Here is a 22996-nt window from a genome sequence, read left to right as displayed (position 1 = left end):
AGGTTGTATTGTTCGTTCGTGCTCTGGCCTCAGGACGCCACGGACCTTGAAATGAATCCTCTGTTAACTTGCCTCGAAGACACGCGATGTAACCCTGCAACTCAAGGACGTTCAGAGGAAAAAAAACAAATGCACGTTACTCTCTAAAGCAGTTTTTTGGGTTTGGGTTTTTATCACATGCTGGGAGTAAAGTGTTTCCCTCTCTCTTGCTGCCCAGCTCATAATTCTCCAGACTGCAGGTGTCTTCTCACTTTCATTTGGCCTTTGTGTGTCTCTCCAAGCATCTATTGTTCCGTTATATAGACTTGTCTGGCCATTGGTTTGGAGAGAGGTGTTCCTGTCTCCTTCTGCTGGCTGTGTTTTTATGCTGCACATGTTCTACTAAATGATTGATTGAGTGTCAGTGGCCTTCGCTCACATCCATGTTACCCATGTTTTTTTTTAGTGGATATTATATTTATATTTTATCAACAAGGATCCATATGGTCTCCAGGTGGTTTTCAGAAGCCAGAGGAAGCACGAAGGTGATGGCAACAAGAAAAAAAACTTCCTTTTAACAAGAAGAAACCTTGAGTTAGAGCTCAGCTTAAAAAAAAAAAAACAAACAAGAAAAAAGCAAAATCCAAATGATCTGTCGATAGAACGGGAACATTTGACTAGACCAAGTAAATCTGCGTCTCCTCTAAGAAGGCCCAGATTTCTCCAAAGAGTTCAAACTCGAAACCAGTAGATATGTGTTGATCCGAGGGAAATGTGAACAGGAGCAATAGTTGAGACGTTCCAGTCAGTTCTGTCATTGATCTGGACTGGATTTCATCTCTGCACTTGTGTTAGTTGCTGACAACAAATCAATGAATCTGTTCTTAACATGAACCTCTGACTCTGACTCAAAGTAGCTGTTGCTCTCGTCCGTGTTCATCTAAAAACCTTTAGAGTTGTGCTAGTTCTCATTTTAAGCTTCACCTGAACCCAGAACCAGGAAGAAAACCTCAAGAACAAGTTGGAACAGATGATTAAGATCATTTAGGAACTAAACTCTGAGACAGAGTCAAACACGAGAACACAAACCTCAGCACATTTCATCTTATTTAGGTGGTAAATCACTAAGTTATTCATCTTTTTATACAAAAGAATAAACACGCTGGCATAGAAGAAGAAGAAGAAGAAGATGTGGTAAATGAATAGAATATCAAAATGTTGTTTTTCAGCTGAGAGAAATGAGATTAAAAAATGAACGAATGAAAGAATAATGGCTGAAATAAGTGAATTCACTTCCCTCCACAATCAAACTGCTGATCTTCAGAGAGACGCTGACTTTACAAATTATAAAGTCACACTGCCGTGGGGAAATGCCTGTTTAATGTAAAAAGGTTAAGAAATTGATTTTATGGGTCATTTTATCCTTAAGAAGCTCATGTGGAACAAACCTCTGGCTTTCAGGGGAAAGTCAACAGGCCCATTCAGACGGGATTAACATCCCACCGAGGCAGTAATGACATTTTTAGCTTCTCCCTGTAACTTGGCTCATTGTTCCAGGCAGCTGATCCCTGGACACATATGTTGGTTTGGTGATTTAAATAACCAGGAAGCGCGGTGATAGCGGTCTGATAACTGTGTGTCTCCTCAGGTATATGGCTCCAGAAGTCCTGGACGACTCCATCAACATGAAACATTTCGAGTCTTTCAAGCGAGCGGACATCTACGCCATGGGCCTGGTCTTCTGGGAGATCGCCAGCCGCTGCTCTATGGGAGGTGAGAGCCAAGCAGAATAGAAGAAGTGTAGCAGGGCGGTGAACGAATGAAAAGCAGGGGGCGTAATTCATTCATTAATTAGAGTTAATGAAAGAAGCAGGGCTTAAAGCGTCTCCGTAACGCGCCGCATCTCCGGCATCTTACGTTTGATCGCCCAAAAGAAAAAATAAAACTAGGTGCAGGATATCGTCAGGTTCGAGAAGTCAGTTGAGTTCGGAGCTTTCGCTCTCCAAGCAAACATCAACCTCCAGGTCTGAGCCATGAAACACATGTGGAAGTGCAAAAAAATTGCAGTTCATCAAGTGGCCACTAGAGGCTCCAAAAGGAAGCAGATCCGATGTTAAAAAGCCCGACTTTACAGCCTTATTAAACATGTTTAAAGCATAAAGCCGACGTTCGAAATCCGACGGGTGACGTCACGATGGGTTTGTCCATAGTATAAACAGTCAGTGGTTGAGTTCCAGCTGCAGCTGACGATGCTGCATTCAAGGCAACTTGGGGAAAAGATGAGCTCCGTGTTGTGAAACTCAAAATAAAAAAAAAAAAGAAATAGCTGCTGCACATATTTTCATGCTCAGCAAACTGACGGTTTACCAAACTGATTTTTTTCTCTTCCGAGTCAACCTGTAACGTTAACGCTGATATCGGAAGTCTGAAATTTCCGAGTTGGAATGTAGAATTTCCGAGTTTTATGTGAAGGCATCTTCCAAGCTGGTGTTGGAAAGATGGAGAGTAAATTTATGAAGCCAGGAGAATGTGTCCTGACCGCAAACAAATTATAGTAATAACTAATATTAAATGTTAGAGTGTAAATTTATTTATTTTTTATTTTTTTAAGGCAGATTGGTGCATGCAGTGTCAACCAGTAACCTCTTGTGTTTGTGTCAGGCATTCATGAGGACTACCAGCTGCCCTACTACGACCTGGTGCAGTCAGATCCATCCGTGGAGGAGATGAGGAAGGTGGTTTGTGAGCAGAAGCTTCGGCCCAACATTCCCAACCGCTGGCAGAGCTGTGAGGTAGGACACGTGTGATTTCCTTTTAACACCAGACAAAGACGCTCTAGAGGAGAGCGAGTAGGAAGGTAGTAACTGGAGTTCATGGAGGCAGTTAGAATACTGGCCAATAATAATTCCTCAGACAAATATAAACACAGATTTTTAGACTTTAGATTTCTAAGGACCCTGATCTCTCAGCCCCATTTCACTCTTAATGCACTGCACCGCGTTCACAGAAGAGAAAAGTCCCTCGTTTTCTGCTTTTCTGCATAAAAAAGACTCGTCATGACACGTCAGCGGATTCGCATACGAGTCCCGAGTTGTTGTCGTTGCTCATCAGGCTGGAAAAGGTTCAACAACCATCTCTAAAGAGTCTGGAAGCCACAAATAATCCACAGAGAGTCAGACAGATTGAAGACGACTGTTCCCCTCCACAGGAGTGGTCCACCAACAAACATCACTCCATCATAGTGGGAGAGGAACCAGAGGAACCCAGGGGAACTTCTAAGCAGCTAAAGGCCTCTCTCACATTGGCTGATGTCCATGTTGATGAATCCACTCAACAAACCAAAGACACTGCTCTCTGTCTAAAAAAGAACATTTCTGCAGTTTCTCCACTTCCTCATTTCTTATGCAGAAAAGTGGAAAATTGTGCGAGGTGCGAATGCGTCGTCTTCCCTGATAGTAGATCCAGACCTGCTTCAGACCAGTGGCTTTGAGTCACGGTCTCAGTCTCGCTGCTGTTTATACCAGACGTCTTTATAAACTTGTGTCTGTCTGTGGGAAGCAGGCGGCTCTGCCCTCCAACATGAACACAGATGCCAGAACAGATTGTTGACATGTCGTCTGAATAATTTTACCTCAAGTCGTTGCAGCTCAGCCACGTTTGTCTGTGAACGTCCAGATGTCTGATAACGTTGATCTGGAATGAACCCGTTATCCTTTTTATGGATTCAAATTGTCACCTGGCTTTTATTTTAGTCCCTCTGCACCTCAACAGCCTCCGCCATAAAGAAGATGTGAGGACGTGCACCTCTAAATATGGGCTGGTGAAGACCTCTCTGAGACAAGGACGGCATGTTATTTTTCTGCAGGGAGCTTAGCAACATCACAACCTTGTGTTTTAAAATAAACCAAAGCAGCATTTATTCTTCTTTATGACATCTAAATGCAGATGAACTGGTGGTTGAGGTTAGCTTTTCTCTCCCATGAATCTATTTCCCTTGTTTTCTGCTCATTTCTTTTCATACCACAGTGAATTTCTGTCCATATTCTTAAGTAAAATGGCAAAAAAAAAAAAAAAAAAAAGAGTAAAAGAAAACCAGCAAACAGATAGATAGTTGCCAGTTTTCTGTCTTTAACCCTGAAAAGGAGAAGAGGTGATTGGATCTACCAGCTCAGAATCTTCACATTGGTTGAACCAGAAGTTTATAAAACGTATCCTGACTCTTAGATGGTTCCCTCTTCCCTGCTGCTCCAAACCTACCGGGAATCTGGGTTCTTAGGTTCAACTTTTGTTCTGCAGCTAAACGCAGGAATGTCTGGATGAGCTCGCAATAAGACACAATAAGACACAATGAAAGCACAATGCGTGCACTATGAGCCAGACTGTGATAATGATATCCATCCAGACAGAAAAACCGGTTCAGCAAGTTGAAACTAGACTGCACCTGCAGACGCAGACTCAGGAAGCGCTGGGAAAACCCAAGCTTGACTTCCTATTAACAAAAGCGATGAATGAACAGATTGAATCTCTGACAATGATGAACATGCAGAGAATCCGTCAGCATTAGTTGGTCTTTGAGGGTCTTTACATGGTTATTATGGAGCAGAGTGAGCCACCGGACGTAGGTGGCTGCTCCTGGGACCATTCAGGTAAAAGATGTTTGGTTAGCGGTGGTCTGCTTTCACATTTCTTCTTTTTATTCAGCTTGCACCAACACGTTCATATTGAATCACATTCATGTGAAGTCAGGAGAATCTGAACGTGCTAGAGACGTCCCGACCGGTCCAGGCATTTCTCAAATGATGGGATCAGTATCAGGCTTCAGCCGAACCCTGATCTTTGCTAGTTTTTAATTTCAGTTTCTATCATGAACCCAAAACCACGTCCCTGTCGTCAGGCCAACACATACACATTTCAGCTCCTCAACGAATAAAAGTGAGTCGCTCGTTATACGTGCTCAGCGAATGAGGTGTTTCCAGTAATTCTGTTAAACTCTCGTCACTTTTAAGGAAGATGGATTCAGATGAACTGGTCACATGAGTGACGGAGAAAACGCCTTCTCTTCTGTCTTTCTTTCTTTCTTTCTTTCTTTCTGGTTCTTACAGAATCGGTTTCTGGTGGTTTTGCCCACAGAGTTTCTGTAGAAATCTCTTAGAACTGAAGAAGCTGCTCAGATAAACCGTGTTTAAGAAACTCTACTCTCTTTTTTTTTAGATATAAACTATGACGTGGAACCCTGAGATACACTCTGATTCATTTGTAGTTGCACATATTCAGCCTTAGATTTCAACACCAACGACCGGTGTTTTCTCACATGGGTTTTCTGTGATGAGGTAAAGTCTTGTAGGAGCGATATTTAGTTTCCCGTTCGTTTGTTCCATAAATCCCGTCCTGCAGATTAAAGTGAATGAAGCCACGTCTGAGAGCCTGTGCGCGGTAAACGAGCGTCTGCTGTCTCCGCTAACGCTGGCAGCGACACAGTGAAGAGTCTGAGCGCGTTGGCACCGATCCACCGGGTGAATAAGAGGCTGGAATGTGTTGTCTTTTAACGAGCGCTGCAGGACGTCGCTCAGATCCAGCTCTGCAGCGTCTCTCGCCAGCCGGAGACACGTTGACTCATACGTACCGGGAAGGAGGCGCCGTCACCTTCTCTAATAGTTTCAGTGCCTCGTCGAATGTTGTTTGCTTATTGAAAACGTGTGTGAAGTCTGAAAACGTGTTAACCAGAAGTGCACACATCACGGCTTCATCACATCTTGACATGCGTCTCTGTCTCCGGTCCACAGGCGCTGCGGGTGATGGCGAAGATCATGAGGGAGTGTTGGTACGCCAACGGCGCCGCCCGGCTCACCGCACTCCGGATCAAGAAAACCCTGTCCCAGCTCAGCCAACAGGAGGGCATCAAGATGTAGACACAGCTACCAAACACACACACCTCTGACTGGCATCCCCCTCCTCATCGTGACAGCATTATTATCTTTATTGATATTCCCCTTTGGAGGGAACACTCTTTCTTTCTTTCTTTCTTTTTGTTTTTTGGTTTCTCCCCTTGTGCTCGTTTTTTTCTGTCAAACTGATGCGTCCTAGTCGGAGGTGGACGGAGGGACCTGATGAAGGATGGTTGTGTCTGAGGCGTGAAAGGAAGCTCCACTCATCATCATCATCGTCCTCGACACCCGGGAGGCTCATCATCTGTACATTAGCATTTCAGATCCTCCAACCGAGCGGGTGAAGCGTCTCCAGTGGGGCTGCAAGAGTCACATTTACATGTTTGATTAAAGCGTTCACTTCTCTCAACGCAGACTTTAAAAGGAAGCAGACTTCACCTTGATTAGGATCCGAGATGGTGCAGACGAAAAACAACAAAATCCTGGTAGAAGACGAGGTGACGAGTCCAGTGGGTCTTCACCTCTTCAGCCCACATCCAGCTAAAGTGCTACTGCAGCTAAAAAGACATAGCTAAGGCTAATGCTAGCAGCTTAGCGGAGAGAAGGAGGCTGCACATCAGCTCCACTGTCCCATCTACCACCAGGCTGTGGAGGACGAGGAGATGCTACTGATGGTGCTGAGGTGCAGCCTGGTTTTATACAGGCTCTACATGTCTGCAGCTAAAAGAATCAGACGTACCAGGATGTGACACGAAGCCTGGTCCGTCCCTGGTCTGTCCCTGGTCTGTCCCTGGTCCGTGGTCTCGTTGCAGCCCTACTCTTGACTCGTACCACGGTAGTGTTGCCCCCCTCCCCTCGTCCCCCCTCGTCCCCCCGCCCCATAGGAGTCCACACAAACGTCGGCTTCATCTGTCCGTCGCCTCGTCGACTTTCATCTCTGCAACAGTTTTTTTTTTCTTTCGTTTCCCTCCGTCTCCTCTTGTATAGCCCAAGGAGCCGGAACAGGTCAGTTTTAATTTATTGTCTTTTTGTTTTTCTGGTGGCAGGGGATCTTCTTCTTCTTCTTCTTCTTTTGTTTTTTGTTTTTTTTGTTTTGCAAATCTAACCTGGACATGGTGACCTCATTCATTCTTTGGCGAACATGCTGCAACATATGCAATATACAGTAGATGTGAATCGTGTCTATTTTCTATACTCTGCTCTGCTAAACCACAAAAAAACGGCGAGAACACCAACAGCAACAGCGTCGGTCAGCTGCCACCATGCCTTCCAAGCCAGCTGTTAACCTGAAAGTGCCAGTGCTTTAAAACAAAAAAAAAAAAAAACCCAACTCCTCTCGCGTCGGCTGCTGTGGGGGAGCGCGTCTGTTCCTGTTCCCGGAGGCCAGCAGCTCGTACTATGCACACCCTTCGACGTCGGGACTGACCAGCCGACAACTCTGGTGCCATTTTTCATCACACCCGACCGACCTCAGCAGCAGCAGCAGCAGCAGCAGCAGCAGCAGCTCCTCATCGTACAGCTTGCTCCTTCAGCGGACTGGAGAGACAGAAGGAACTTCACGGTGGCTCTTTCAGCATCACTGATGTTGCCCTATAACTACAAACTGTTTCTTATTTTCTCTTTCATGCATTGCACCGTTGGCAGCGCAGCAGCGCAGTCAATCAACCTTTCAAGTGTTTGGTTTTTTTTTTTACTTTTTGGTTTTTCTTGGATAATCATCAAAAAGAGAAGAAAAAAGAAAAAAAGCAGTGAGGTACATTCATTTAAATATAGCAAATGGATATTTACTAAGCCATAGGTTTTCCAGGTTGTGTATTATTATTATTATTATTATTTTTCCTCTTTTTATTTTTATTTTTTTTTCGTGAAAGGTCTTTTCTACTAGAATGTACATTTATGAAAAACAACAACAACAACAAAACAAAATGCTTCAAATTGACATTTTTGTCATTTCAGCTTAGCAAAGCCTTAAGGGACCAACGCATAAGAGTCATGATCTGCTCTTATTTTATTTTGTTTTTAATGAAAAAGAAGATAAATATATATATATACACATATATATATGATTGATTACTATGATAAAGATAGTGTCATTATTCTGTGTAAAGGATAAAAAAACAAAACAAAAAAACAAATCTTTATATATATATATATATGTAGCACCTGATTTAACAAGTGTTTGTTCTGTTGCCAAAACGTCATACATGTAAACTCACTGGGCTCCGAGCGACGTTCACAGACAAAACGGTTTCATTTGATGAATGCAAAAAAAAAAATAATGTCAATTTGATGTTTGCACAAAGAAAACTTGATCAGATCCTCGATTGTTCAGCAATAAGTGCACTTCTCCTCCTCCACCTCCTCCTCCTTCTTCTCCTCCTCCTCCTCCTCCTTCTCCTCCTCCTCCTCCTTCTTCTTCTTCTTCTTCTTCTTCTTCTTCTTCTTCTCCTCTTCCTCCTCCTCCTCCTCCTCCTCCTCCTCCTCCTCCTCCTCCTCCTCCTTCTTCTTCTTCTTCTTCTTCTTCTTCTTCTTCTTCTTCTTCTTCTTCTTCTCTCTCTCTTCTCTCCTCCTCCTCTTCTTCTCTTCTTCTTCTCTTCTTCTCTCCTCCTCTTCTCTCTTCTCTTCTCCTCCTTCTTCTTCTTCTCCTCCTCCTCCTCCTCCTTCTCCTTCTCCTCTTCCTCCTTCTTCTTATTGTCCTCCCCAACTCCTCGTCCTCCTTCTCCTCCTCCTCCTCCTCCTTCTTCTTCTTCTTATCCTCCTCCTCCTCCTACTTCTCCTCCTCCTTCGTGGCTCAGTTTACCTGTATGGCGATTTTGGACGTCAGAGTCTGTTCTGTCTCCATGTTTTATTTTCTTTTGAATTATTGATGCGCTGCTACTCAGTTGTCCACCTCGCTTATCTCCCTCCTCCTCCTCCTCCTCCTCCCCCCCCCCCCCCCGTGCCGAGGTGAGTGCTGCCGTTTGGATGTAAATACTCCTCCTGAGTCGCTCTGTGCCATGTTGCTCCGATGCACATCCAGCCCGACGTTGACCCCGCGGACTCCGGAGTCCTGGTCTCTGGTCTCTGGAGTCCTGGTCTCTGGTCTCTGGTTCTAAGCGCTGATCTCCTCAGTGTGTTTGGACGGTTGGTGGGAACTCCAGTCCAGTGCCAATCAGCCGAAGGGCCTCGGAGCAGCTTGTTTTCCTCCAAAGCTCTGGTAGCAACTGATAAACGTACTCATTTTACAAACAGCTTCTCATTTCCCAGACCTCTGGTTTGTATTAGTTTAAATTGAGACTCTTTTTCACAGTTGCTACCACTGGACTCTTCTCCAAATCTGACAACAAGCCAACGGGTTCCTGCGAATGAAGTATTTGTAGATTTGTAGTGAGGAGGCCCCTGAAGCCGTGTACATACGTGGCGGAGTAAAGAAGAGAAGGAGGCCGAGGATATCGCTGCTATGTTGGAGTAGAAGTAGAAAGGGTGACGTACTATGCTGAAAACTAGAAGGACCAGGGCCAAGGATTCAGTGTGTTGTATTATTTTAGCTGTTTTTTATCTTTCTGTTGAAGCCATGTGGGTGTGGTAGGGGGTCGGGAGGGGGGGAGTCAGAGTATCCCTTTAAATAAGCCCCGGCTGGAGGAGGGAGACGGACTCTGTGTTTTCCATTTTTACGTCATTCTCTGGGACATCAAGCAACAACAACAAGAAGCTCAGCTCAACAGCACCTCCGGTTGGTTCTTCTCTACCAGGACAACCGTCATTCTGTCTTAAAGTCACCAGCAGCCTTGTACTTTTTAGTTTTCGAACCCGAGACGACTTAACTGTAAAAAGACGTTTGCACCCAGCTGTTTTTTTTTTATTTTGATTCTATCGGTTGTTTCTCTTTCTACAGGAATGTTTTCTATCTTGCCTTTCTGTCTTGTCATTCCACGTTCTCGAATCTGACTTTAACAGCTACGAGGGCCACGCCTCACTGCAGCAGCCCCCCCCCCCACCCCCCTCAGCTTTACACGGCTCCATCACGGGTAAACCAGCTCACATCCACCCCCCCCGTCCCCCTTAAACCAACCAGCTCCAGTGTCTCTGAGGAGCCGACAGGTCCAGATGTGGACGTGTTTAGTAGCTGGAATCAGAGTCTCTTTCCTCCGGAGACCAAACGATGCATCAGACCTCCTACAGCCCTACCTCTGATGAAGCTGAACGTAGCCTTTCTGTCTTAAACGGTGCTCCGTTGTCCCGGTGTTTGATCTCTGCACTGAGAAAAAAAAAAAAAAGGAATTTCAAGAAAGCAAAAAATCCTTGGATCAAAGAAATACATCTTAGATTTTGAGATAATTTTAAGAATTTTTGTGTAGCAAAAAAAAGTAAAAAAAATAAAAAATAAACCTTAAGGCAGATTTGATTTGATGATTTGGTTGAATATAAGAACGTTTAGCTTCTTTGTAGTGATGCTGTTTGTGCCGTGTGGTGTGAAATGAAGTTTGATAAAGCTCCTCTCTGATGGTTAAATCCAGGGAGGGCCGGACCGAACGGGACGGTGACCCGACCTCCGCCCGCAGCCCCCCCCCCCCACCCTCCACCTCCACCCCCCCACCACCAACCACGCACTGATTAATCCCCACAGCTGTGAATGTATCGGCACCAGTCCCACCCAGCGCCACCAAACTAAACACATACAAAGTAACTAAACACGGTCCTGGCAGCGAAAATTTGTGCAGAAATCCACCTCATTTGGGACCGAATCTCTTTGTTTCATTCCTTGATATGCAAAGCTGGACCGGTGTCTGCTGCTGCTGGTCCCACCGAGACTGAGCCATGTCCACCAGAACCAGAACCACCCGCCACACACTGTGACCAGGGCTGCGTCAGGTCCTCCCCCCGTCCTCCCCCGTCTCCTCAGAGGCTCCATTGGAGCTGGAACGAATCGGGTCGGACGCTGCAGTGAGGCCCCGCCCCCTCCGCCCTCACCCCCCCCCCCCCTTCCCTCCCCCACCCCCCTCCCTCCCTCCGAGAGTAGCACAAAAGCTTTACCGTGTTTTATTTGGTGCCTAAGTTTGACAAGACTCGTTTTTTTTTTTACTTTTCACCTCGAACGACGAGCTTCGCATGTGATTGTGTGTCTACGTTGATGACGTCTGCATTTACCTGCTTTATAGATGTCATCCGAGCAAAAGCTGAGAAGTATCTGAAAATAAAAATAAAAGAAGAAGCAGCAGCAGCAGCAAACAGTAATTAACATATTAAAAAGGTCACTTAATCGAAAAGAAAATACCTCCTTTTAAAGACCAATGTGTTTTACCTCACTGTAAATATATATTCTTGCTTTGTTTACTCCGAGTTTGCAATTTATCTTTCTCTTTGATTTCTATGAAATGCTTAGAAAAAAAAAAAAAGAGAGTTGAAGACAATAATTTGTTCCTTGTTTTCAACGGTACCTTCTTTTGTCCGATGGCTTCGTATTGTGTTTGTGTCGTGCCTGAGCAGTGTACTCTGTATATGACCCGGCCGTTGTGTTCTGGTTCTGCGTGAGCTGTACAGTGAAAAGCGCTTTACGAATAAATCCAAGCCTCCCCGTCCCTCCCCCCGTCCCTCCCCCCGTCCCTCCCCCCGTCCCTCCCCCCTCTGAGCCCTGGTAACGAATGCCTTGTTCCACATGTTCTTTTGTCTAAATAAAAATAAATAAAAACGAAAAAAAGGAGACAACGTGGAGGAGGACGGACGTGACTGTGAAGCAAAAACCCCCTCGGAGACAGTCGGACCCTCCTCCTCCTCCTCCTCCTCCTCCTCCTCCTCCTCCTCCTCCTCCCCCCACCCCCACCCCCGCCCCCCCCTCGCAACCCTCTTGGATTTCTAAACATATTATAATCTTTTTTTATATAGTGTGTACAGATGAATGAGAGATCGACATAGGAAGTAGAGGATTGACACTTATGTTAACTTCTAACATAGCTGGAGTAGAAAATGGTGTGAATAAAGAAACATTTCACTACAGCGTCTGTGTCTGCGCCTTTATTCTCATCATCGTCATCATCATTATTATCATACGTTTCTGTTTAAACATGAGTCAGTGCATCAGCAGCTTGTTCCTGAAGTTGACAAACAGAAACCGATCAAACATATGAGACAACATCGAATAAAAGTTTGATCCCAGAGCAGGTTCCTGAAGTTCCTTTATAATCCAGAGGCTGTTTGAGGGTTCAGGTTCAGAGCTGCAGCGTTTAATGCGTCTGGACTCTACCAGTGAACTGTAAAAGAAAATGTCAGGACATGAGTCCATGAGCTGAATGTGAAGAGAAACTGGGTCATGGAGGAAGACAAGGAGCCCAAGAACACCAGTGGTTCTCCAGAAGAACCAGATGAATGTTTAGGAACAAGTCAAAGTCCTGACCTTCATCCAGTAGAAATGTTGGAGCATCAGCTGATGAGAGGAAACCACCAACATCTCACACTGAACTGGTTCTGAGACACGGAAAAAAAAATACAAATAGAAAATATAAAAGTTGTTGCTGAGATGTTGAGTCGACGCGTCGGTGCAGAGCGGAGATTCATTCTGATCCATCAGGGACTAAAAGGAGAACGAGGATCCTGAAACACTTTCCTCCAGAAACACTGGAACACTGAAGAAAGCTCCTTTATTTTTTGCTATTAGACTTAATGATCCTCTTATAATTCCAGCCTTTTTTTAAAAAAAAAAAAAGATGAACATGTTGGAGCTCATTCGTGGTCTTGGTCTCTTTTAAAAGACTTTTTTAAGTGGTTTAGTTCTGGAGGAATCAAAGTTGGAACGATATCAAGTTGTTGGTTTAACCTGCCAGTTGTTTGTGTTGGTTAAATTCTATAATGACTTTAATCAATGAAGAAAATGACATATTGCATCATGCAGCTTTTACTCAAACACAGCTCACAGTGTCCAGAGCTCTGATTGGTTCATGGAGATGCTGGTTCCATAAACCACCAGAGGAACGATGGAGGGTTAAACTGAATCAGTCCTTCTCATGCAGTAACTGTGAAGTCAAGCCTGTGACATCATCGTTCTTCTTCTGTGGTGCTTCTCTGAGCTTGTGATGCTCATCTTGGTACAAATCAGCAGGAGGAAGTTTCAGCAGAAGAATGTCACAGGATACAAACCGATACACAACCGATACACAACCGATACACAACCCTCACACTAACCTGAACAATGAAACCAAACAGGCCTTTGAAACGAAAGAACAAAACCACATCATCTATTTTTACTCCGGCTTTATTTTGGTCCTTTCTGTTGCTATTTCTGTCGTTCTGTTTCATCTGTTTTATCTTTTATCTTCCATCAGTCTCTGAACTTCAGGTGAAACTACAGTTCACATCCTAGTTTTTCATCAAACGCACAGAACCACCGTCTCCAAACATCCAGCTCCAGCAGAACCGTTGGGCTTAGTCTGATGCTGCCTCCTCCGTGCCTCCGTGTTACCGGATACGAGGAACAGAATCCACCAGAAGTTAAGTTTTACTCGTTAGATTTATTTCCTCTCTCCACCAGAGCTCATGAAACGATGTCATCAGACCACGAGTGTGTCAGAGTCAAACTCCTCCTCTGCTTCGTAGAGTCACTCAGTAACTCCACATCAGTCCATCTTCATCATCGTCACCGTCATCATCGTCATCATCGTCCGTGAGGTCTCAGGTAGGACGTCTTGTTGTCGCATTGTCCTTTAAACCTGTGACTCCGTTTGGTTTCTTGCTGTTTTGTGGTTCTGGTTTTGAAAGTTTCGTCCTTGATGTTTTGTTTCCTGTGTTTTTCCTTCCACTGATTGATTGATTGGTTAATTGATTGATTGGTTGGTTGGTTGATTGATTTTTATTTTTTATTTTGATTGGTTGGTTGGTTGATTGATTGATTAATTGACTGACTGGTTGGTTGGTCGGTCAGTCGGTGGATTGATTGGTTGATTGATTTTTTTATTTATTTTGATTGATTGATTGATTGATTGATTGATTGATTGATTGATTGATTGATTGATTGATTGATTGGTTTATTGACTGATTGATTGACTGGAGCGCTCGTTAGTCTCGTTAGTCTCACCTGTGTCTGCTTCATATAAACTCCTCCCTCTCCCTTTGTCACATCCTCTGTTCTTTTCTTTTCTTTTCTTTTCTTTTCTTTTCTTTTCTTTTCTTTTCTTTTCTTTTCTCTGTTCATGTTTCCTCGTTTTGTTGGTTTGTCTTGTTTAAGTTTTTTTTACTCTGCAGCTCGTTTTGTTCCTGTAACGTCTTCGTTAAACTCGACCTTGGTTTCTTCTGTTTGGTTTCTCTCTCTCTCACCTTGGTTTTTTTATAAATAAATTCTTTGTAAGTTTCATGTTTCTTTTATTTATTTGCTGTTGTTGTTGGGGATTTGATTTCTTGGTCTGAACCGTTGTTTGTTTTTTGTTATCGAGCATTTGACAAAAAAAAAAAAAGAAATAATAATAACAAAAAAAAAACATATTTCAGATAAACAGAAAACTGCTTCCAGACAGTTTTAAACTTTATTCTGACGTGACGTGCGACAGGACGTTGTTCTTGCAGCTCAATAATTCACAGCTGTAGCATCACTTCATTTATATTTCATATGTCAGTGTCTCAGACACACAGGCCACGGTTATGGAGGGAAAACTAATACATATAATAATAATAATATACAGTAAATCATCAGAGACGATAAAATAAGTTTCCTGTGACTGACGTTAATTAAATATTCAAACATGTCGTCTGTTCATGAACTTGACTGAAAGTAAAAGTAGGAGCCGTGAATAAGGAACTAAATAAACTGAATAAACGTGTTGAATCTTTTTATTTCTTTCTTATTTTGCAGTAATCACATATTTCTCGTGAATGGACCCTGAAGGTTTTCTTTAAATCATTTCTAGAGTTACAGTCTGGAGGGACTTTAACAAAAGTGTTTACAGCCTGAGTCTGAGGAGCTCGCAGGTTATTACTGCGTCTGTTGAAGGACTTTTAGATGAAATTCACTTCGCGTAAATTGATTTCTTACGCTTCTCTGAGCTGGACTCACAGCTCAGACCAAACACAACAACACGCGGATTCCTTGATTTAGTCGGAGTCTGGTGGAGGTTTGAACGGAAACGTCTCTTCTCTGGTTAAAACATGGACGTCCTTTGTCCTGTGAGCGGACGAACGCGTCCAGATGTTCAGATGTTGCAGTAGATTGATGTCAGGTTATATTTCTGGTTAAATGTGGACGTAGTTCAACTCTTCAACCTCTTATCATTCAAACAAACAACAAATCCGGTTTAGGACAAAGTAAACTGAATTCTGCTCAAAAAAGTTCATGGGTTCACCCGAACAAATGTGTATAAGATAAGATAAGATGAGATGAGATGAGATGAGATGAGATGAGATGAGATGAGATGAGATGAGATGAGATGAGATGAGATGAGATGAGATGAGATGAGATGAGATGAGATGAGATAATGGGGAAATTCTCTTTGTCAACAGCAGCTGAGACGTTCAACATCTGCACATACTGAAGAATAAAATATAACAATATAAAAATATCCAAAAAAAAAAAAACAACCTGGAGAGAACCCACACAGATGCAGGGAGAACATGCAAACTCCACCCAGGAAGGGTTAGAACCCAGAACCACCACATCACTGAGCAGCTTCTCATCCACAGGCGTCTAAGAACCTTCCAGTAGTTTAATAGTTCATTTATTTCCTGTTTTATGTTGTCACATGTTTGCATTTAACTTTAACAGTATATATATATTTATTTGTTTAGTCCTGTCTCTGTCTGTGTCTCTGTCAGTTTGAGTTTCTTTGTCGTCTCCTGTGTTTTGTCTCTTTTGTTGCTGAACTCTTGTTTTTAGGTTTCACCTCCGTGATCGTGTCCGCGCATCAGACCAGACTCGTTCTCCGTCTTCCTTTTCTCTTTGTGTTTTTCCTGTTGTGTGTCACGGTCGCTCGGAACGAAAGGTCAAAAGCAAAAGGAGGAGATGGATGCAGTGAACGGTTAAAGCTGTTAAAGCTGTTAAAGCGTCGTCCCTCTGCCCGGGACCCACTGAGCTGATCCTGCTTGTGTCCCGGCTCCAGGCTCAGGGTTTCATTCTGCTGTGGGTATTTGTGTGTATTGGGCCTGTGGAGGCTAAGAATAGCGGCCGCGCTCGCTGCAGATTGACAGTGATGTATGGATGTTGGCCTGAACGCTCAGAGTGCAGCATCTGTCAGAGGAGCTCCCCCCCCCCCTCATCCTTCCCCGGGTATGAAAACCAAACCTGGTGTTTATCTAGTGTTTATCTAGTGCAGCTGATGCATCCACCATGATGTGGAAATGATGGATTATGTCTTCACTAACGGAGGCGTGTGACGTCACAGCTGCAGCCTGTTTCTTTTCTGCCTTCAAGTCAAATCGTTTTCACACGTCTCTGGAAACGCATCGACTCAAAGTAGCTGTTGTGTCGTCCATCAAGTTAATGAGGACTGAAAATAGTCAGCAACACTTCTCTTCTCTTCTCTTCTCTTCGCTTCTCTTCTCTTCTCTTCTCTTCATCACCTTTATTAAAAGTGAACACGAGGTTTTTATTTTATTTTTTATTTTTTTGTTCAGTCTTGTGTCGTGTCTCCAGGTCTTAGACTCCACCGGTCGTAGCCGGGGAGGAGGAGGAAGAGGAGGAGGAGGAGGAGGAGGGGGAGGAAGAGGAGGAGGAGGAGGAGGAGGAGAGGAGGAGGAGGAGGAGGGGAGGAGGAGGAGGGAAGAGGAGGAGGAGGAGGAGGAGGAGGAGGAGGAGGGGGATATGCTGACGTCGTCCTCTGCTGCTGATGTGATGTAAAATCTGTTTAGTGCAGCTTTAAAGTTCAAGTTATTTGAGTTTAGAGACGTTAAGTGAATAAATATTTGCTCGTTAACTCATCAGCTCAAGGTTTATACGAAAAAACACAGATGAAGGAATAAAACTTTAACTACAGATCCTCAAAATTAAAAGTCTAGTAAATAAACTAAAGGAGGATTCATGTGTTTTAAAGGTTAAATAATCGTCTGTGACCTGTTAAACCTTGACTTGTTTGTATTTTAAACATATTATTGTAAATGTTTTTATAGTGACGAGGAGAAAAACAGGAGATAAGAACAGGAGGTGAGAGAATCTGTTTATCCTCAGATGTTACTGTTGCTTCAAGGCTTAATAACTCAAAAACAAAAGGCAGCTTGAAGTCCAGAGACCGACGATGAGAACACAGTAAATAAATAAATAAATAAATAAATAAGTCTGAGGTGTATTTAATATCATAGAATATAAGTCTCTGTTGAAATAAGCTGCCTCCTGTTTTTGTTTCTGCTTCCACAGAAGAAAATAAAACCAAATCAAATGTTCTCAAAGGACAGAATGTGGAGTCTTTTAAATAAAGTAAATTTAAATAAAGTTATTAATTAACTCTCTCACTTAATACAGGTTTATTGTAGTTACAGGAGGAGCCCACTGGGCGGTGCTATTGTCATTCACATCACTTTTCATATTAATAATAATAATAATAATAAGACAAACTCCTGACTACCTAGTAGTTCACTCAGGAGGAGGAATGACAGTTTTCATTTTCTATTTTCACTAGTTTGGTTTAAAAGTGAATTCAGATTTATCGCTCTGCATGACTCCGGGTGGGATAACACATAAATACAAAATAAAAATGATAAATGACAAAAATAAAACATAAAAAATAGAAATATTAAAAATATTAAAATAAAATAAAATAAAATAAAATAAAAATGAAAACAGCAGCAATGCATCCAAAATCAGTTAATGAGGGAGATACATCCACAAGAAACAGAAATAGAGACAGAAATAGAAACAGAGAAGCTTTTATTGTCACTGAAGACAAGAAGCAACAGAATTTAAAAGTAAAACACAATCTCTGTCACAAAGAATCTCGTTGTAGAACATAATAAAAGTTAAATACTGGTTGTTGCACGTTGCTGGGGGAGAAACTGTTCACTCGTCTGATTATTAATGGACCAGTGAGAAAATACCAGAATAATCTTCCTTCTATGTCCATTTTCTTTTTCTTCGTTTTCTATTTTCTCTGGTTTTAAACGCTCAGACTCAGATCATGTATCTCTGCGGGTCAGGTCACACGTTCATTCATGTAAAAGTACTGGACTGTAAATGTAAATGTCAGCTGTTCTGTTTTTCTGACCCCGGTGGCTCAACGCAGACAAAGGTCAGTGATCAGCTGCGTGTTCTCGTCCGTATGAGACGAAGCTTCCTGGAAAACACGTCTGACAGAAAAGTTACTGGAGCATCATCCTCTGAACAGTCAGACTCTGACTGATATAAGAGGACGTTTATTCTGGGGGTAACTTAAGGACAATACAATACAAATACAATACAAATAAAACAATGCAGTAAATGCAGTTAACTTGTTATATATCAGTAGCCTAATAGCATAATTCCAACAGTTAAAAGGCTTTACAGGTTCAAAACTGTCCTCAGAGGAGAGAGTAAAGTACAGGGATTATATATTTACATGTTATTGCAGAAGTAGTATCGGTAATAATAACAATAATACACATAAATAAAATAAAATAAATAAAATAAAAATAAAATAAAATAAAATAAAATAAAATAAAATAAAAAAAATAAATAAAATAAAATAAAATAATCCATGGAGGATGTAAATATGTGAAGTCAATGATGTGAACAGGAGTTATAAAGATTATATATTTACAATTTATTTTATAGAAGTTGGATGGGTAATAATAATAATAATAATAATAATCATAATCATAATAATAATAATAATAATAACAAAATAAAATAAAATTACAATATGGAAATATTTCTGAGGTATTATGGGTAATAAATATAATAATGAATATATTATAATAATAATAAAATAATATAATAAAAATAATTAAAGTGGTGGGGAAGGTGTTTGGGGATAAAACACATCCACACTGAGGAAACCACCCAGACACAGACCCAGAACCTTCATCCTCACATAAAGACCTAAACAGAGAGAAATGGATTTAATTTCACCAGCTTTCTTTCCAAATAGATAAATAAGGTTTTTCTTTCTTTCTTTCTTTCTTTCTTTCTTTCTTTCTTTCTTTCTTTCTTTCTTTCTTTCAGGATCAGCCCTGGATGAATAAACTCATGCATCTCTAAGAAGAAAGGAAAGAATATGTGCAGGTTCTTGTGTGTAAATGTCGGCTCGGCGTGTTTTTGTCCTCGGAGGCTGATGAATTAGCCGTCAGTGGAGCGAGGTAATGAGAAATTCTTCGCTGCATCTTCTTTTCTGAGCTACATTCAGCTGGATGTGAAAACACAAAGCCTCACCGGCTTCACATCCAGCTCTGAGGACGGGATCTTTGAGACCTGCACCAGGCGTCGTCAAAGTTTCCACTCACAACCCGAGAAACAGCTGAGCTGAGCAGTTCTGGCCTCGCCCTGCAACGAGCTGCACGCCGGTATGGAAATGAGGAAGAAAGAAGAGAAGAACAAATGAGAATAGATCTGATTTCCCTCAGGGGCCGGAGAGGACGAGCAGTCAGATATCTGCAGATGAGTGAAGCGCGCACAGAAACAAGAAGAATCTCCAACATGTTTCTGTCTGAGTCTCATTTAGTTTGTTCCCCAGTTTAAAAACAATCATCTTAAAAAGTGTCACACATCAGTTCTGTCTCTGCACTAAAGGGGTTTAAAAAAAATCTATTTTCTAATTCAAATCAATATTGATTTGCAAGAATACTGAATATTGATTTAAACAAATCTATTCATCCACATCCGTCCTCTGGGTCCAGATCTTACTGCAACGAGATTACATGAAAAAACAACAACATAAAAAGTCTGAAGATGGAAAGAAAAGACAAATAAAAGATGAGAAACTACATTTAAAATATCACAAAAACAGTTTCTCTCTTATTAAATTGATATTGAATCAAATCTAATGAGGACGTTAGGAGCTGGAGCCACATCCACCTCCACTATCAGCCCATTAATCCGAACACCGGATGTGATAAAGGCTCATTTTATTCAGAGTATTGTGTCGTAATGGACGACAACTGATTCTCAAACTGAAGTTAATAAATATACTGTAGTAAACACGTTACCAACGTTACTTAAACCTTGTCCAGGAGAGTAGTAGTATAAATATTACTGATAAAATATTACTTATTTAATATTTTATCTTTTTAGTCTGACTTTTAGCTAATTTTAACTTTATTATATAATTTTTTACCTATTTAGTAAACATTTTAATTGAATTTAGTTTTTTATAGTTATATAGTCCAATAAATATATAAAGAAATATGTTCAAGCACATGAAAAGTTATTTCATAGTAGTTAAAAAAAAAGTTTTTTGGGTTCGGCAAAGTTTTTTTGTTTGGATAAAATGTGTTGGTTGAATCCTATAATGACTTTTATCAGTGAAACCAGAAGAAAATGACACGTTGCATCATGCAGCATTGACTCAAACACAGCTCTGAGCTCTGATTGGTTCAGACAGATGCTGCTGAGGGTTATTCACTCATGTTAGTCAACTCAGACTTAGCAAAACACAGCTGCAGTGTAGAGAAAAATATAACTGGATAAAAATAAAAGATAGGTAAGAAGCAGCGTCTCTCCTCAGCTGATGCTTCCCTCTGTTCTCTGTGGGTCTCTGGGGCTGGGGTTCTTTTTTAATTGGCTGATTTTGGAACGAAGACGAGAAACAGTGAAGGATCATCAGACCAAAGCAGCCGCCCGTCAGCGCCGTGATCAAGAAAGGACACACTCTGCTATTTTTCTGTCGCCTGTCTCCTCGGGGGGTTTGTGTTGTTGATAAAAGAAGCTCTGGATATCAGGGTTATTCATCGTCTCATCGTCTCTGCTGGACCTTGTTAGAGGCTGATGATGGGAGAAAGCTGAGGGATTAGAACATAATCACTGGTCGTCATCATCTCCTCTGAGCTGTGGATCCGGAGCAGGAAGCTCAGGACGGAGCCGTCCAGCAGCAGCAGCCAGCGGTGGACGCTGTTTGTAGCGGGAGGTGGTGGATGCTGGGAACTCAGCCGTGATAATTGCTCAACCAGCAGATGTTGCAGAGATGCGACATGCTCTCTGCAGACCCCCCCCACCCTCACCCCACCCTCCCTCCTCCTGAGGCTAAATGCAGTGCGCTGTACGTTAACCTACATTTCACTGTTCACTGGTGTGTAGTAAAATGCAGATGTTGGACACAGTAGACTCTCGGTGAAGCTTGTGTCAATGCAACCCTGGTTCCTGGTTCCTGGTTCCTGGTCCCTGGCGGTGGTGGTGACCTCCCCTGAAGGTGTCTCACCTGCTGTTGTTATGCTCAGTTTCTTTTTGTTAGATTTGCCTTTTTTGACCATTTCTTTTCTTTTTGCAACAACTTTTTCTTGTTGTTCCTTTGTTTGAGGTTCTGGAGGCTGGACACCGTGGGGACGACCTCACTCCTGTTTCATGCAGGTACACACTGGAGAACATTCAGTGCAGGTTTTGTCATCATTATTCTGCAGTGTTAATATGCAGGAGTCTGCAAACCCCCCTGAAACGTTTCTTTTTTTTAAGTTTATCCCTGATTTATTTACACTGACTGTCTATAGCGACACATTTCCTGGGTGCAAGTCTCCAGGTGGCGCTGATGCTCCCTCTTTCCTCAGTTTGTTCTATTCTCCCCTTATTTAACATTAAAATCTCCACTTTGTTCTTTTAACTCATCAACATGTGCTCGTTTCGAAGTTAACCAGACATTGTCTGAGTTCTGGACGGTCGCCTGATAGGGGAGGATCAGCTGTTTGAATAAACTCTGAGTTCACAACTTTCTTCGACATAAACTGGCGTCTCGAACAGGACTGGAAGTAAGATGATGTGATTTATGTCCATTTCTCAGTTTTACTGCAGGAAGAACAAGATGTTTTTATTGAGTGAAGCAGAAGAAGAGAGTGAAACATCTGTGTGAAATTCTTCTTTGTATTTGATCAATTAAAAAAGGTCATTAACCATCTGAGTTGTGTGAAAGTGTGAACAGTTACTGCAGGTTTTTATACAGAGGAATACTCTGCACATGCTGTAGTCTGCAGTCTTAACCAAAATGTGATGATAATAATACTGCCGTTTATTTCATCCACACTTTAATTTATACAACCAAGACACCTCAAAGCAAAAAGAACAAAAACACAGAGACTCTCTGACACGTCTCCTTCGGTTTGGATCAGAGGAGACTGAAAGAAAAAAGATCTACGTGAATGTTTGATCGACATTTCTGACCCTGTTGCCGCCTCTGGTGGCTGCTAACTGAGCCATGGACAGACAGATAGATGAGGAAACTTTCTATTAAAACAGTTACTATTATTAAACCTTTCATAGGATATTTTTGTTCAACCTCTTGAACTAAACCTGAACGTCAGATGTTTCATTTCAGATCCATCGTGGGGGCACGCAGAGTCCAAATATCCAAATCATTTCTGGCCCTAAGAGAAGATAGAGACTTAATTTATCCAGAAGCATCATTACACAATAAATAAATACTATGTACACATTATATAAATACACATATAAGACGTGTAATGTGTAACATATACACGTTATTAACTATATCATCCATCAGATCATCAGGTTTAGTAGAAATGTCCAAACCAACATTTATATTTCCTCATATTTGTGGTGATTTTGAGGAATGAATCATATTTGTGTTCATGTTTCTTCTTCTTTGTCAGAGAAAAACAATTGAGATTTAATATGTAGAAGAAAAGAAAAAATAAAACACTTACAGGCAAAATCCACGGCCTTTATCTGTCTAATGCCGATAAGTCACTCTGGTTCAGCTTCGTCATTTTATTCATCTCATCCATTTCCTCTGATGGAGACTGAGGTTTCCCCAGGACACTGCTGCTTTGTGTTGGACTGGATCACTGCAACGGAGCTCTGGAGATGCACTGTATGAAGGCAAATGTAGAAGGAGGAATAGTTCGAGAAGAACCATTAGAGCTCTGGTGTGAGTTAATGGCTTTAGATCAGCCTTAGTGGACAGAGGAAATCCGGGAAGCATTTATGTAAATTCATCTAAGATGAAGCTGAACACGTGTTTCTTTGTGAAAGTGGTGAAAGCCAGACTCAAGTTTTATTACCCAGGGATGTGATCTTTGCAGAATCTATCTATCTATTTATCTTCAGCAGA

The 22996-nt window shown here is 42.0% G+C and overlaps 2 protein-coding genes across 2 annotated transcripts in view; one reads left to right on the top strand and one right to left on the bottom strand.

The window, feature by feature from the left end:
• Positions 1-7921, top strand: part of tgfbr1b (transforming growth factor, beta receptor 1 b) — a 43601-nt gene extending 35680 nt beyond the window's left edge. The window contains exons 7-9 of the mRNA XM_047568130.1: positions 1628-1752; positions 2641-2771; positions 5763-7921. Of these exons, the coding sequence (XP_047424086.1) occupies positions 1628-1752; positions 2641-2771; positions 5763-5888 (382 nt within the window). The 3' untranslated portion in view covers positions 5889-7921. The remainder of the gene's footprint in view (positions 1-1627; positions 1753-2640; positions 2772-5762) is intronic.
• LOC124995607 (NACHT, LRR and PYD domains-containing protein 12-like) overlaps positions 1-22996 on the bottom strand; it is a 1019357-nt gene that overhangs the window by 806670 nt on the left and 189691 nt on the right. The gene's annotated exons all lie outside the window — the stretch shown is intronic.

This window comes from Mugil cephalus, chromosome 18 (genome assembly GCF_022458985.1).
Source record: "Mugil cephalus isolate CIBA_MC_2020 chromosome 18, CIBA_Mcephalus_1.1, whole genome shotgun sequence".
Lineage (NCBI taxonomy): Eukaryota > Metazoa > Chordata > Actinopteri > Mugiliformes > Mugilidae > Mugil > Mugil cephalus.
Note: the sequence above shows the minus strand (reverse complement) of the source record. Positions and strands in the feature narration are given on the sequence as shown.